Source organism: Myotis lucifugus, unplaced genomic scaffold (assembly GCF_000147115.1).
Source record: "Myotis lucifugus unplaced genomic scaffold, Myoluc2.0 scaffold_48, whole genome shotgun sequence".
Lineage (NCBI taxonomy): Eukaryota > Metazoa > Chordata > Mammalia > Chiroptera > Vespertilionidae > Myotis > Myotis lucifugus.
The window spans coordinates 4,894,966-4,912,730 of NW_005871096.1; the positions used below are offsets into that span (position 1 = coordinate 4,894,966).

At 35.2% G+C, this 17,765-nt stretch overlaps 1 protein-coding gene across 20 annotated transcripts in view; it reads left to right on the plus strand.

The window, feature by feature from the left end:
* The window catches only part of PDS5A (PDS5 cohesin associated factor A), a 102,642-nt gene that overhangs the window by 61,827 nt on the left and 23,050 nt on the right, over positions 1-17,765 (plus strand). For 13 of the 20 annotated variants that reach the window (XR_002829193.1, XR_002829192.1, XR_002829195.1 and 10 more), the window contains 7 exons: positions 1,808-1,923; positions 3,296-3,401; positions 6,888-7,048; positions 10,041-10,164; positions 10,787-10,945; positions 14,137-14,205; positions 15,390-15,526. Coding sequence is in view for 14 of the 20 variants with exons in the window: in XM_006088492.3 (XP_006088554.1) it covers positions 1,808-1,923; positions 3,296-3,401; positions 6,888-7,048; positions 10,041-10,164; positions 10,787-10,945; positions 14,137-14,205; positions 15,390-15,526 (872 nt within the window). In the remaining 6 variants the exon portion in view is untranslated. Of the gene's footprint in view, positions 1-1,807; positions 1,924-3,295; positions 3,402-6,887; positions 7,049-10,040; positions 10,165-10,786; positions 10,946-14,136; positions 14,206-14,402; positions 14,552-15,353; positions 15,527-17,765 lie in introns of those variants that run through there. The other 7 variants (XR_002829197.1, XR_002829196.1, XM_014455615.2 and 4 more) reach the window with 5 other exon arrangements.

A 17,765-nucleotide genomic window follows, 5' to 3' on the forward strand; every position in this document is an offset into this window, starting at 1 on the left:
TATTAGACATAGATAACAACCACTGTGTATGGGACCAATCCTTAATAGATGAAAAAAAGAAATAAAAATTTAAATATTTTGTGTCTAACTTTGTTCTAGAAAAAATAAGGATGGGATAATTATTTAAATATGTAATAAGGTATAAGAACTATAATATATGTTTACAAAGTTGTTTGAGAGCATGGAGTAGGTATTTTTTTATTCAGTCGGGGGATACAGGGTATCTACGTGGATCTAAAAAGACCAATAATTATTTCTAGTATTATTGTTTATATACATGGATATATTTTATATAGCCATGATATGGAAGCAACCTAGGTGTCCATTGATAGATGAATGGATAAAGAAAGTTGTACACACACTGGACTATTACTCAGTCATGAAAAAGAATGAAATCTTGCCCTTTGCAACAACATGAATGGACCTAGAGCAATGATGGTGAACCTATGACACACGTGTCAGATGACACGGGTAGAGATGACACGTGTGTCAGGTGACACGCGAACTTATTTTTTTTTGGTTGATTTTTCTTTGTTAAATGGCATTTAAATATATAAAATAAATATCAAAAATATAAGTCTTTGTTTTACTATGGTTGCAAATATCAAAAAATTTCTATATGTGACATGGCACCAGAGTTAAGTTAGGGTTTTTCAAAATGCTGACACGCCGAGCTCAAAAGGTTCACCATCACTGACCTAGAGGGTACTATGCTAAGTGGAATAAGTAAGAAAAAGACAAGCCTGTATTGTTTCACTTATATGCAGAATATAAAAAACTAAACAAATGAACAAACAAAACAAAATAGACTCATAGATACAGAGAAGAAACTGATAGTTGCCACAAAGTTGGGATGGTGGGCAGATGAGCAAAAAGGTAAAGGGAATTATGAGGTAAAAACTTGTAAGTCGTGTGGATGTAAAGTATATCATAGGGAATGCAGTCAATAATATCACAATAACTACAGAGACAGATGATTACTAGATTCATGCTATCATTTCTTAAGGTATATAAATGTCAAATCACTGTGTTGTACACCTGAATCTAATATATTACTGTATGTCAACTATAATCTTAAAAGAGCTTTACATTTAGAATAAGCTTATAAATAGAGTTACTACTTTATAGTTTGAACGCACTTAATGTGTTTATCTTCTCGGCTAAAATTTACATTTACTCCTCAGATACTCAATTAAAAGCCTTGTCATTAGAGTAAATTTCTTTATCCAGTGCCCAGCATATTGTAACTTCGACCTTGTCTCTAGGTGGTTCAGTCCCTATAATCATTAATTGCTATATTCTTTAGACATTTACAGCAATGTCTTTTCTTTGTAGTTTCTATTTGATGTAATGCCACCATCTTCGACTCAGCTCTGTTTATCCAAAAATGAAGATCTTTATAAAAATATTTATACACTTATGAATCTCTTTTTTAAAAAAACAAATGATTGACCTAAAACACATTATTCTGTCAAATTATGAAATAAACCAAGAAACTTATCCATGAAAGTGTACATTGTTTTGTTTTTTCAAAAGTAAAGCATCAAAAATTTTATGGGAGAAATATGAGACAAAGGCATAAATCACACCATATTATTTCTGTTTTGTTCTCCACAGTCCAGATTTTGCAGTGATTGCCTAAGGAGTGCATAATTTCAATCAGAGTCTAAAGCAGAAGAGTGTGTGTGTGTGTGTGTGTGTGTTCTGCTGGTTTTGAATCTTTAAATGCTTTTGATGCATATAATCATATTTATTTTGAAAAACATGAAAGTGAATCATACTTATGGTAAAACTCTTTGCTTTTTAGAGAGAAATAGCTCGGAAACTTGCAAATCCTAAACAGCCAACAAATCCTTTTTTAGAGATGGTCAAATTTCTGTTGGAAAGAATTGCACCTGTGCATATTGATTCCGAAGCCATAAGGTAAGCTAGGAAATATATTTACTCAAAAATAAAATATAATCTAAAACTACAGTGTTGTGAATTTAAATTTTTGGTTTCTAAGTAGACCTGAAAATATTCCCTGTATACCTTTCTAATAGAAGCATGAAAGAATGGCCTGTTTATTTTCCAGTTTTTGGCTTACTTCAATGTTTTTTTATTTTTTAACAGTTCCTGTGTTTATTTTTAGTTTATATGTGCTCATTAAAGAAAACCTAGGACATAAGAACAGAGAAGAAAATTTAAATATATAGACTATCAATCAATCAATCTTTGAGTTTTCTTTTTTTAATTTAAAGAATGAAATCTTATAACACCAAAAGCCAAAGAATCACAGATTTTACTATATAAACATCTGTAACTTCTGTATGTTTAAGCAGATAAAATAAACAACAACAACAAAGAAGTCTTTAGAAGTTTATGGGAGAACAGAACTTGGGGACAGAGACTCTATTTTTTAATCCTCACCGAGGTTATATTTTTACTGATTTTGAGAAAAGGGGGATTTGGGGAGACGGGTGGGAAGCATCAATCGTTTGCCTCCTGTATTCACCCTGACTGAGAAACCCACAACCATTTGGTATACGGGACAATACTCCAACCAACTGAGCCAGTCGACTAGGGTTATCTTTAGGGTTTTTTAACCATTTTAATGATTACATAATATTCTTTAGTATGTATTACATCACTGTTCACTTGAGGTATGTGAAAACAGAATAATGTTTTGAAAAGAGCACTAGATTACCATCATACTGGTCTGGTTTCAAAACCTGTTAATACTGCTTTGTGGCTTTTGGAAAAAGCCCTCTAATTTATCTGAGTTTTTAATTTATTTTTTACTTTAGTATGGGTGTAATATCTCCTTTGGATGATTGTGAGATTTAGCGATAACATATAAAAAGTAAGGAGCCTGGCCCTGACTGGTTTTGCTTAGTGGTTAGAGCGTTGGCCTGTGGACTGAAGGGTCACAGGTTCAGTTCCAGTCAAGGGCAGGTACCTCGTTTGCAGACTTGATCCCTAGCCCAGGGTGCATGTGGAAGGCAACCAATCAATGTGTCTCTCTCACATTGATGTTTCTATCTCTCTGTCTCTCACCCTCCCTTTCCACTCTCTGAAAATCAATGGGGAAAAAATATCCTCAGGTGAGGATTAACAAAACAAAACAAAAGTAAGGAGCCTGGCATAATTGATAGCTGTTTTTTTATTAACTGTTCCCATAGTTTCATACTTTTCAGTTGTTTCCAAGGATTTCCTGTTGTACTTTTGTGAATACTTTTCCCTTGCACTAATTATTTTTCTAGTTGATAAGCTGTATACTATGGTGTTACTAATTTAGATTTTCTTGTATTAATAGTGCACTGGTAAAACTGATGAACAAATCAATAGAGGGGACAGCAGATGATGAAGAGGAGGGTGTAAGTCCAGATACAGCTATTCGTTCAGGACTTGAACTTCTTAAGGTATTTTTGAAACAGTTTTGTCTCCAGCAGTTTAGTAATCACTTGTTTTATTAAAAACTTTTCATGTTGACATTATTACAGATTCCCTCCTCCCCCTTTGCCCACCTCTACCTATCTCCCCCTCTTTTCACCTTCACACTATTTTTCCATGTCCATGGGATATGCATGTATATGTTCCTTAGCTAATCCCTTCAACTTCTTTATCCAGTCACCTCCATCCCCACCCCTCCCCTCTGGCTCTCTCCTGTCTGTTCCATGTATCCATGCTCTGGTTCCATTTTGTTCATCGGTTGTTCATTAGATTCCACAAGGAATCAAAACTTGAATTTTGTTAAGGATATGCAAGAGTTAGGCCTTATTTCATTGGAAACTATTCAAAAGATTTAAACTTTTTGTAGCGATCATATTTTATAAAAATACGTTTTTACATTTATAATAATGTAATTATTTTACATTATAAAATAACATTTTTGAGCCCTAGCCTCATTGGTTAGAGCCCGGGTCCTCAAACTACGGCCCGCGGGCCACATGCAAATACAAATGTTGTATTTGCTCCCATTCTGTTTTTTTACTTCAAAATAAGATATGTGCAGTGTGCATAGGAATTTGTTCATAGTTTTTTTTTTAACTATAGTCCGGCCCTCCAACAGTCTGAGGGACAGTGAACTGGCCCCCTGTTTAAAAAGTTTGAGGACCCCTGGGTTAGAGCATTGGTCTGCGGACTGAAGGGCCACAGTTTCAATTCTGGTCAAGGAGACATACCTTGGTTGCAGGCTCAATCCCTGGCCCTGGTCAGGGTGCATGCAGGAGGCAACCCATCAATAGATCATTTGCATGTCTGCTGTGCTTGTAACAGTATATGTTAAATGATCTAGTACCTTTTAAAGAACCTGCATCTGAAGTAGTAGGATTGCTCATGAGAATATTATATGACAACGTTTGTCTGATCAGGGAATTTTTAAACTATTGGTTATTGTAATAGATGTCAAAATATTCAGAGAATTGAGCCAATTAGTAAGGTCAGGCAAGACTTAATAGAAAAGATAGGACTTAATCTAGGAGACAAACATCATCAAAGAGAATAATTCTTGGCATATTTTAGGGATCATTAGGAATCTAGCCTGACTAGAGAAAAGGATTGTTTTGGGGCGTAATGCGAGACGAGGTTGGTTCCAGATTGTGAAGTGCCTTTGGGGCAGAAAGATATTATCAGGGCTTTTTTCTTTCCTTTTTTTTTAAAAAAAATTATTTTTATTGATTTCAGAAAGGAAGGGAGAGGGAGAGAGAGATAGAAACCTCAGTGATGAGAGAGAATCATCATTGATCGGCTGCCTTCTGCACACCACACACTGGGGTTCGAGCCCACAACTTGGGCATGTGCCCTGGCGGGAATCGAACCATGACCTCCTGGTTCATAGGTTGATGCTCAACCACTGAGCCACGCCGGTCAGGCTTATCAGGACTTTTTAACCTTGTTTTTAATATGGTATCAACATTTGATAGAGCTTTTATTGGATGGAGTAAAGAGAAGAAATTGAAGTCAATGAAACATTTAGACCACTACAACATGTAAACTAAGGGAGAAGATGCAAACCAGTGCAATCAATTGACATTAGAAAAGAGCATTGTGCCTTAGCCAGTTTGGTTCAGTGGAGGGAGTGTCGGCCTGTGGACCAAAGAGTCCCGGGTTCGATTCTGGTCAAGGGCTCCTCCCTGGCCCAGGCCCTGGTTGGGGTTTGTGCAGGAGGCAACCAATTGGTGTGTTTCTCTCACATCGATGTTTTTCTCTTTCCCTCTCTTCTTCCACTCTCCCTGAAAATAAGTAGAAAAAGATCCTTGGGTGAGGATTAAAAAAGAAAGAAGAGAGGGTGGGTGGTATTGGAATCGTCTTAAATATATCATGGAAAGAATTGATATGATGCTTCATGAGAATTATTTTAATTATACTTTTAATAATAGGGTTATATTTTTAAAATAGTTTTAAGAGTAAAATCATCTTTAAGATAGACATTTTTTTAAACTTTTTTACATTGATTTTTTAGAGAGAGAGGGGAAAGGAGAGAGAGAAAAACATCAAGGTGAGAGCAAAATATCACTTAGCTGCCTCCTACACACCCCCTACCAGGGATCAAGCCCACAACCTAGGCATGTGCCCTGACCAGGAATCAAACCAACAACCTTTCCGTACGTGGGAGGATGCCCAAAGATAACATACAAATTAAGAGAGAAGAGACAAACCAGAGACGTTAGAACATAGATTGTTTGATTTGGTTTTTCAAATTTGATTCTCCATTTTTCTATGAGTTATTAAAACCTCAACTAAATATCACTGTAAATCTCACCAAATGAGACAATCTCTCCACTCTATTGCCCATTAAATAAATGATTATTGTATAAGTTACTGAAGACTATATAATCCATTTCCCCATCTCCCTGCCTCTCAACTTTAACTCTTATTTCCAGTATTATGCTAACTAAATTGCTTCAATAACATGTAACTTTGTAGACATGTTATGTCTAACTTGCTGTAAATTCCTTAAGGATAGGCTGGAACTTAGGTCATAATAAATAGGGAATAATTATATTTTTGTAGTCACGATTAAAAGTTATCAATAATTGCCCTAACCCAGTGGTCAGCAAACCGCAGCTCGCGAGCCACATGCGGCTCTTTGGCCCCTTGAGTGTGGTACTTCCACAAAATACCGACTTCTGTGCATGGGCCACGAAGTTTCAATCACACTGTACGTGCGCATGTAGTATTTTGTGGAAGAGCCACGCTCAAGGGGCCAAAGAGCCGCATGTGGCTCACGAGCCGCGGTTTGCCGACCACGGCCCTAGCTGGTTTGGCTCAGTGGATAGAGGGTTGACCTGTGGACTAAAGGGTCCCAGGTTCGATTCTGGTGAATGGCACATGCCCAGGTTGGAGGCTCAATACCCCGTGGGGAACGTGCAGGAGGCAGCCAATCAATGATTCTCTCTCATGACCGATGTTTCTATCTCTCCCTCTTCCTTCCTGTCTGAAATTAATAAAAAAAAAATTTTTTTAATGGGAAAATTCTTTAAAAAATTATCAATAATGTCTTTTGTTTATAGTTATGATGAGTGAACTTTTTGTGATGGATTTCACTTAAAATATTTCCTTGTAGAGTATCTTTTGCCATGAAATAAAGCTCTTGGTTAGCATTTTGTTTATATCATAACATCATACACTATGAATGAGGAGCCACATTTTCTGCATTTCCAGTATCAGAATAGACTCTCAGATAAGAAGAAAATTAGGCAAGGGCCAGATATCAGCTGTCTTAAGGAATCTACTTCACAGTATTTCTGTCAATTTCTTATTAGCCATGCCTAACTACTAGATATAAATCATAATTCTGTGTAGCCAGCTTGTGAAGCCCATATTTTAAATCATATTTATAGTTATCTTCTTGTAATGGATTAAAACCATTGTCTGTACTTCTAAAGCTATATCTGTTCCTCCAGGTTCTGTCTTTCACACATCCTACCTCGTTCCACTCTGCAGAGACCTATGAGTCCCTGTTACAGTGCCTCCGAATGGAAGATGACAAAGTAGCAGAAGCTGCTATACAAATTTTTAGAAATACAGGCCACAAAATAGAAACAGACCTACCCCAGATACGATCGTGAGTATATTTTTTCTTGTAGTAAACACAAGAGGCTTCTAAGTGTGGGAGCCATAGGATCTTTGTTTCCCTTTCACATAGGAAGACAGGAGAGAGGAAAGACAACTTGTATTTCAAAGCTACTTCTCTGTATTCTTTGTTTTATCTTTTCTCTGCCTCATTTCTCCCCTACCTTTAGAATATAGGTAGAGGAAGAAACTGAAACTTTGTTTATTACAATATGATTTTAAAATAGTAATATTAATGATCAAGAGTTATCACAGAATTTAGAATTTGTGGTTAATATATTTTTCTAACCTATGTATGTTCACCTTTTTCTTTCCAACTGGTTATAAATTAAAAAGCTCCTACCCTCATAACCCACCACAGAATGGGATAATCAAGGAGTGAGCTTAATAAAATATTTCTTAGTTGCATGGTTGTTGACAGAGGTGCTTTTTATTGTTTTGATCCCTTCTCATAAGAATGACATACATTTTGTTCATTTTGGCATCTTAAAGAGGTTTCTTATGATCAGAATTGTGCTGAGACTATATTTGGACATAAAATTTAGGAGATAAATTTTGGAAGAATTATAGCTTATAGCTGTTGAATCACATGTTCAGAGTATATGCAGATAGTTTGGGGTATATCCAAATCAAACCAGTTTTTCTTAGAGAGTAATCATAGAACAAGAAGCCTCATGACTCCTAAAGTTTGTATTAAATTTGTGAACTTATGGTTAAATTTGAGAAATAATTAAATATTTATTGTACCTTTTCTTCATTGTCAGTGCTGTACTGGCTAATCTGAAAGAATTACCACAGTCAGTTCCTGCTCTCAAGGAGTTTATAGTCTAGAGATAATACTCTTTATATTTGTATATTATAGAAAAAAAAACATTGAAGAAAATAGAGCAAGAGCCAAATATCAGCTGTAGAATAAAGTTTCTCATGCATTTCCTGAAAGTAGGAAAATCTCTGTATATTTTGGACACAAGAAATAAAACCTTTTTTTCTAAAAGACTAATGGGGAAGGAAGGAGAGAATCACTGAAAAACAGAGAAGCACAACCCTATAGACCTAAATAACAACCCAGATGCATCATAGAATTGTAGCACACTAGGAAAGCAACGAAGAAAGGTTAAAGTTGACTTATGTATCATCACTTCATGAGGCTAAGAAGAATTAATAATGCATTTAACAACAATTGAAACAACACATCTTCCTTTGTTACTTGTATTATTTACAGGAATTGTTACTCTGGTAAATTATTTTGTGAAAGAAAAGACTTAAGCAGTACTCTATCAAAGAGGTTTTTGGGGCATGGAAATCCCTGTTCCAAACCTGCATGGAGAGAAGCATGGCATATTCGGATCAAATCAGACCTACAGTGACTAGCCTATGTTCCCATTTTGTTGTTGTTGAGGTGCATGACATTGAGTCTAGCCTCCCATTACCATAAGAGGACCCTTTGTCAGCACTGCATTTAATACCACTGACCTTATAATCTATACAAGAGGATAATTGCATTACATTTAATTATGACAAGTATCTTCCCTTTTATTTTTCCTTATAGATTTTCTAATTAGAAAAATACTTTATTTATATATATATATAAATAAATACTTTATTTATATATATATATAAATATATATATATAAATATATATATATTTATATATATATATATATATATATATATATATATATGCTCAAACTTAAAAAAATATAAAGAATAAGTCACTATTAACATTTTTAATGAAATGTTTTGTCTATCTACTTGATGTGTATGTCTATTTTTTATAAGTTGATACAAACATGCTTCTTTCTTCATTACACTTGTTTCCCATATCATCAACATTTAATACTTTAAGACTAATATGTATTTCCACATTGTCCTATAGAAAGATTTTTTAATTTTGTTCTTCATTGTCAGTATGGAGGTTAAGTATAGGGATTTTGGAGCAGAAATGCTTATCTTCAAATCCCAACTCTACCATTTCCTAACTCTGTTACCTTAAGAAGCTTAACTAATATTTTTGTGCACTGTTTTTCTTCATCTGTTTATTGACTGTAATAATTAATCCTCTTTGAGTGATTTGAGGATTAAACCACGTAAAAATACTTAGAATCGTAATTGGCATCAAGTACTCAATCATTGTTAGATGTTTCTATTACTCTTCTACCAATATACACTGAGTGGCCAGATTATTATGACCACCTGACGTTTGTAGGCAAATTAGCTATAATTTTGCGCTGAAGTTGCTAGAGGGCCAGATCATTATAAACATCTGAATAGCACAACATACCTAAGTATAGTTGCTGATCAAGTTCATCCTATCATGATGATGGCGTATCCCAATGGAGATGGCTTCTTCCAACAAGACAATGCGCCATGCCACGGTGCTTGTATTGTGCAGGAGTGGTTTCAAGAACATGAGGGAAATTTTACCTTGCTTAGGTGGCCCCCACAATCACCAGATCTCAATCCAATTGAGCATTTGTGGGATGAAGTTAAAAGAGCCATCAGGCAGCTGGTTCCACAACCATCAAATCTCACAGAACTGGGCAGTGCTATTCATCAGGCATGGTGTCAGATTCCTCGCATCACCTTTCAGTATCTCATGGAGTCAATGCCAAGAAGAATCGCCACAGTATTGAAGACAAAAGGTGGTCCAACAAAGTACTGATGGGGTGGTCATAATAATCTGGCCAGTCATAATAATCTGGCCACTCAGTGTATAGATGTCTATGTCCTTGCATACTTTCTTTCACTGGTATAATAATTTCAGCTTTTTAATAAAACTTGGTCTTTTGCTACTTGTATTTCTTGAATCATACTTGGAAACTGAGAAGGAACTTTAGATCTTTTTATAAATCTGATAGTTTTTAAGAGAGACTTTTCTATCAGCATACATCCAAATAATTATGGAAGAGAACATAGGTAACCAAAAGAACTACCTGTAGTTTATGGACTTTTGTTTTTTTTAACTATGATATTATTTTTTACAGGACTTTAATTCCTATTTTACATCAGAAAGCAAAGAGAGGTACTCCACACCAAGCAAAACAGGCTGTTCACTGTATACATGCCATATTCACAAATAAAGAAGTCCAGCTTGCACAGATTTTTGAGGTATATATAATATGTAGGGTGTCTTTATGTTGATTTTTATTGTCTGTGAAGGTAGGTTTTTTGTTTGTTGTGGGGTTTTTTATTTTTGTTTTTAAGGAATTTTTTGTTGTTTTTTTATCCCACCCTAGACTATAAATTCCATAGGAGCAGGGACTCTCTCTGTTTATTCAGCAATATATTGCCAGCCTTTAGATCAGATTATATATTTAAATACTACATATGGAAGGGTGTTTTGTATGTTTTTGTTAGGACATTTTACTTAATTGGGTCAGTGATCCATTTAATCCTCAAAAAGTATTAGTTAGATGACTTTGAACCACCAAGTTAAAAGTACCTGACACCCCTACCTGAAAATTAGTCCTGTTGGCCTTTTCTTATGTATGATTCTTGGCCTGATTCCATTACTAGAAAGGTTGTTTAAAATGTTCCCACATTGTTAAATTTTAGTAGGTGAAATAAGAGTCAAGTGTCTGATATGGCTGAAGTTACTTTTGATCATATCATTAGAACAGATTTGTTTGAGCATGATAAATTCAGGAGGATTTGGGAACATTTACTCTTCCGTAGAATGTCTAGCTGTTTACAAAACAAACTGGTAATTTTGACTGTTTTATTTTTATAGCCACTCAGTAGGAGTCTGAATGCTGATGTACCAGAACAACTTATAACTCCATTAGTTTCATTGGGCCACATTTCTATGTTAGCACCAGATCAATTTGCTTCTCCAATGAAATCTGTAGTAGCAAATTTTATTGTGAAAGATCTGCTAATGAATGACAGGGTAAGTTTCTCATTTAATTAAATTTAGAATCATGAAATTAAGACTTATCTATCTACATCATTATCACATTTCTGCTTCTTTATATATAATTCTTTTAAAATTATTGTATGCTTTCCCTCCTTATTTGTTTACTTAGTTTCCTAATGACATTCTGACTTCTGTTTAGCTATTACTAGATATTAACATTTAAGAAAGAAAAAATGAGCCCTAGCTGGTTTGGCTCAGCGGATAGAGCGTCGGCCTGAGGACTGAAGGGTCCCAGGTTTGATTCTGGTCAAGGGCCACACGCCCATGTTGTGGACCCTACCCCCAGTGGGTGGCGTGCAGGAGGGAGCTGATCAATGGTTCTCTCTCATCATTGATGTTTCTATCTCTATCTCTCTCTCCCTCTCCCTTCCTTAATAATTTTTTTAAAAAGAAAGAAAAAAATGCGAACATGAGATGGATAAATTATGATGTAAAAAATATAAGTCAAAGGACAATTTATTTGAATGCCAGAATTTTGTTTTATCAAGCATTGTTAAAAATCTAAGTGGAATTGTATTTGACTAGCATTTTGAAATATAATTACATTGCTCTTTGGCCCTAGATTTATGTATTCTATTTTAGTTAATGAATTGTGTGTGTAATGAATTGCTTGCGCGCGCACACACGCACATGCTAATTTATTAGCTCTCAGTTGGAGTCCAAACACACCTCTGATTAAGAATCTCTAGTGGTGGTGGGGATCAATAACATAGAATGACTATATGACTCAGGAATTCCACTCCTAGGTATATACCCCAAAGATCTGAAAACAGGGACTCAAATGTACATATCAGCATTATTCATATAATCAAACGGTAGAAAAAAATCCATATGTAAAAAGGAGACATATGTAAAACTTTAGACAATAAATAAATTTTTTAAAAATCTCTATTTTATTAAATGGACCTAAATTTAAAAGTTATTTAATTGATTTTAGAGCTAGAGGAAAAGGGGGAGAGAAAGAGAGTAACATCGATTTGTTGCTCTACTTATTTATACACTTATTGGTTGCTTTTTGTATGTGCCCTGACCAGGATCAAACCCACAACCTTGGCATATGAGGACGAGACTCTAACCAACTGAGCTAACCGGCCAGGGCTAAAGAGTTATTTAATAAAGACAAACCAGTCTTACCTGCTGGATCATTGTGGGTGCCTTTCAGTTCAGTGCTGACTTCCACATGGTCCAGTGGTCTTCACGTCCTCAGTATTTGAGCTTAGATAGAAAGATACTTGGCAGTGCACTCTCTCTTTTCCCTTCCCCCATTTGGATGTAATAGACAAGGATGGAAGAGCATGGCCAAAGTCGCATTCCTATTCCACATTTTTGTGCTGTTTTTTGAACTGTTGCTAGATGTGGCTGGCAACAAATGTGAAATTTAAGGCACCTCTTAGATGATGACTTAATTGTTGATGGATCCTAATTTAAAATGGCTCTTTTTTGTGTGGTAAAATATACATAAAATAAACTTGCCATTTTTACCATTAAGTGTACAGTTTATCTATGCTGTATTCACCCACATTCTTATTCTTTTTGTTGGATGTTTTTGTTTTGATTCATTTTAAAAAACAAACAAGTTTAATAACATATATATACCTCCTGTATACCAGTACATGGGAGATACTCAGGAAAGCCAAGTAACTCTTCCGAAATGGCCCAAACTACCAGCTAAAATACGCACCCACATTGTTATGTAACCATCACTACTATATACTTCCAGAACTTATCATCTCAGATGGAAACTGTATTCACTAACCAATGACTTCCCATTGCTTCCAACCCCTGGTAAACTCTGTTCTACTTGCTGACTCTATACATTTGCCTTTTCTACATACCTCTTATCATACAGTATTTGTCCTTTTGTGTCTGGCTTATTTCATTGAGTATAATGCTTTCAAGGTTGTGTTATATTGTAGTATGTGTCAGAACTTCATTTTATGCTAGAATAATAATCCATTGTGTGTGTAGCCTACATATTGTTTATTCATCTGTTGATAAACACTTGGATTTTTTTTCTACCTTTTGATTATATGAATAATGCTGATATGAACATTTGAGTCCCTGTTTTCAGATCTTTGGGGTATATACCTAGGAGTGGAATTCCTGAGTCATATAGTCATTCTATGTTAAACTTTTTGAGGGATCACCTAACTGTTTCCCACAGCAGCTCTATATTCCCACCAGCAATGCACAAGGCTTCCAGTTCCAATACATCTTTGCAACACTATTCTTTCCTGGGTGTTTTTTTATAATAGGTATACAAGAAGCATTATCTTGTGGTTTTGATTTATGTTTCCCTAAAGACTAATGATGATGAGGATTTTTTTTCATGTGCTTGTTGGCCATTTATATATTTTCTTTGGATAGTCAAAATCCTTTGCCCACCTTTAATTGAGTTGTTTGTCTTCGTTGTTGAGTTATAAGAATTCTTTATATAACCTGAATATTAACTTTGTCAGATATTTGCTAAATCCAAGATCATAAAGATTTCCCTCTATCTTCTTGAGCTGTTTCAAGTTCATATTTTATATGATATATGGTAACAGTTACCCTTTATTCTTTTGCCTGTGGATATCTAGTGCCATTTGTTGAAGAGACTCTTCTTTCTTTAATAATTGATTTTAAAAAATCAGTTTTATATATATATATATATATATATATATATATATATATATATATATATATATATATATGAGGGTTTTCTGGTTTCTCTTTCATTTCATTGGTCTAAATGCCTGTATTTATGTCAGTACCAATCACACTATCTTGATTACTATAGATCTCTAGTAAGCTTCAAAATAAGGAAGTTTGAGTTCTTCAACTTTGTTCTTTTCTAAGCTATTCTTTTTTTTTTAATATATCTTATTGATTTTTTTACAGAGAGGAAGGGAGAGGGATAGAGAGTTAGAAACATCGATGAGAGAGAAACATCGATCAGCTGCCTACTGGGTATGTGCCCGCAACCAATGTACACGCCCTTGACCAGAATCGAACCTGGGACCCTTGAGTCCACAGGCCGATGCTCTATCCACTGAGCCAAACCGGTTAGGGCCTAAGCTATTCTTGATGACTTTCCTATAGCGCTACATTGTTCAGCATGAAAAACTTAATGAGAAAAACTTTAAAATTTTTTCTAAAAATTAAATTTATTCAATTGACTATAGTCAACAGGTGAGAAGAATGGAAAATTGTGGTCTCCAGATGAAGAGGTTTCCCCAGAAGTACTAGCAAAGGTAAATTTGTGCAGGTCTTGATAACTTTTATGTTGAAATAATAAACATTCATAGATAACCTTTTTTTAACCTAATAGTTAAGAATCAATTTCAAATGAGTTGCTTTATTTTTAAATCAAAAGTTGTGTGTTTTTCAAAGAAACCATAGTTTTCACTGAGTTATTTATATATAGATAATATGTCTGCATCTTATGTAGACCTTCCTGCCGCTAAAACATTTTCAGTGAGGCTGTTTTACTCAAGTGACTGCAGAATGTTGATGCTCAAAATCTAGATCTCAGATCTAGCCTCACCACCACTATCTACCTACCTACAAGCATATTAATATTAACTTGGCAAAAACAGATGGCTGTCATCAAATTGGTAACTTTCAGTAGGTGTAAATTGTACCTCATAACACTAATTTTAAAGTGGTAGTGTTGGGTTTTAAAACAAGAATTCTTCATTATCATTTTCCTTGATAATCTGTTTCACCTTGTGTAACTTCAGAGTCATTATATATTCCATCAGTTCCTTTTTCCAGGTTGTCAGTAATTATATTAAATAACACCTAGATCCTTTAGCTAGTGCTTTCACATATATTGGTAGCAGTCTTTTGAGTATAAGCTTCCAAGTAATTATGACCACAAATGGGATCTCCTAGTGTTGGTTGTTTATTTTCACCAGAATGTTAAATGAGACTGAATTAGATTTGATGGTTTCATCAAAATAGTTTTTCAGTACTACAAAGAATATTAGTCTATCTAAATAGTTATAGTTATTTTTAATCACTATAATTGGCATAGTTTAAATAGTTATTTTAAACAATATATTTTCACATACTTTTAAAACACTGGGCAAGTGTTAGGGTGTGAAAGGCGTGCATTCAGGAGCCACACCTTGGGCAAGTTATCTGTCATGATAATGTCTCAGTTGTCTTTACTGTGGAAATAATCCTTCCCTCATAGAGTTGCTTGGAGATTAAATAAGTTAATACATTTACAGCCCTAGGAAAAGTGCCTGGTGGCAGATTAAATGGAATAAATATTAGTCCTTATTGTTATTGTTATTATTCTGCAGACTTGTTTAATAAAATATGTCTGCTGGCAATTAAGTATTCTCACTTATCTAATTAACTTAAATTAATCTTCCATTAAATGGTATTTTAGGTTGCTTTCTTTTTTTAGCATGTTAATATTTTATAGGTACAGGCAATTAAACTTCTGGTAAGGTGGCTGTTGGGTATGAAAAACAACCAGTCTAAATCTGCCAATTCAACTCTTCGGTTATTATCAGCGATGTTGGTTAGTGAGGGTGACCTGACAGAGCAGAAGAGGATCAGGTGAGATTTTTTTCGTTTTTAATTTTTTTAGCTCAATGTTGGTAGAGCTTACATAGGAATTATTTACTTAATTAATATTGAATATTGTAATTGCGCCATGTACTTTGGAATCAATTTTCATGTACTCACTTGAGTTTTACATCTCAATAGTGATGCTATATTTATCTTCACTCCTAAAGACTAAACTCTTCCCAATACATTTTTAGTCACTATCACTGTAGTAATGTTACAGTTAGCATCAGCATTTGTTTCAACATCAATTATCTGTTGAATACTACTCTTTGCAAACAAAACACTATGAAAAACATTGCAGCAAAAACAGGTAAGATTCAGTTCTTTCCTTTAAGGAACTTACCTTGTATAGTATAGAGATTTAAAAAGTGGAGTGACTTGGTAACATGAAAGGAATAAAAATTTCAGTGTAGATTCCAAAAAAAGACGACTTGCAGCCTCCTAGTGCAGTGATCGGCAAACTGCAGCTCGCGAGCCACATGGGGCTCTTTGGCCCCTTGAGTGTGGCTCTTCCACAAAATACCACGTGCAGGCGCGCATGTACAGTGCGATTGAAACTTCGTGGCCTATGTACAGAAGTCGGTATTTTGTGGAAGAGCCACACTCAAGGGGCCAAAGAGCCACATGTGGCTCGCAAGCCACAGTTTGCCAACCACTGTCTAGTGCAGGGGTGGGCAAACTTTTTGACTCGAGGGCCACAATGGGTTCTTAAACTGGACCGGAGGGCCGGAACAAAAGCATGGATGGAGTGTTTGTGTGAACTAATATAAATTCAAAGAAAACATCATTACATAAAAGGGTACGGTCTTTTTTTTTTTTTTAGTTTTATTCATTTCAAATGGGCCGGTAGTTTGCCCACGGCTGGTCTAGTGGATTGCAGAAGACTACAAGGTCCTGCAAATGCAAAATAAATGTTTTCATTTCTACACATTTTTGCTTTTCAAATCTGTGAAATTACCATCTCTACTTTCTGTTCTTTCTAAGATGAAAATAAAACCCAAAGTTTTTATGATCCTAGCTTATTTCAAATTCTTGATATACTACATTTCGAAAGCACTAACAGAAATAACTAAAGAATTCTACTGGTGATGCATCCTACTTTAAAACTGGTGTTAGAGGACAGATTTTATTATTCATTTATTCATATAGTATTTATTGAGCACTCTCATATCAGGTACTGCTATGCTTTTTAAACGTACAAAAATCTCTCCCTCCAAGGAATATGCATTCTGGTGGAAGAGATAGGAAATGAGCACTTACAGTAGAGATGCTGAATGTTTTGATAAACTGAAGAAAATCATGAAAAAATTATTTTTATCATAGAATAAGCCAAGGGCAGCTTTGTATGAACAGATTGAAGATTAGAGCTGAGTTAGGAATAATAAGTTTTAAATTTAGGGAAACTATGTGTAGTGCATGGCAAAGGCTTAATAAAAGGAGCTTTTACAAATCAATGATAAATAGGCAGGATCCCCAGAAGACTATGTATCAGTTTACCTTTAAAAATGTCTAACATGCCCTAGCCGATTTGGCTCAGTGGATAGAGCCTCAGCCTGCGGACTGGAGGGTTCCGGGTTCGATTCCGGTCAAGGGTACATGCCTGGGTTTCGGGCTTGATCCCCAATAGGGGGTGTGCAGAAGGCAGCCGATCAATGATTCTCTCTCATCATTGATGTTTCTGTCTCTCCCTCTCCCTTCCTCTCTGAAATCAATAAAAATGTTTTTTAAAAAATGTTTAACATCACTAAATACAATTTAAACCTAAGTGATGCATCTTGTCTATTAGATCAGCAAAAGTATATATTTTATATATTTGTTTTAATTTCTATTTTATTGATTTCAGAGAGGGAGAGAGAGAGAGAAACATCAATATGAGAGTGAATTATCATTGATTAGCTGCCTCCTGCATGCCCCCTACTGGAGATCAAGCCTGCAACCCTGGCTGTGCCCTGACCCAAATCAAACCGTGACCTATAGGTCAACGCTCAACTGCTGAGCCATGCCAGCTGGGCAAAAATAAATTTTTTTATTTTTTTTTTATTTTTTTTAATATATTTTATTGGTTTTTTGTTTGTTTGTTTGTTTTTGTTTGTTTGTTTGTTTTTTAGAGAAAGGGAGAGGGATAGAGAGTTAGAAACATCGATGAGAGAGAAACATTGATTCAGCTGCCTCCTGCACACTCCCCACTGGGGATGTGCCCGCAACCAAGGTACATGCATGCCCTGAC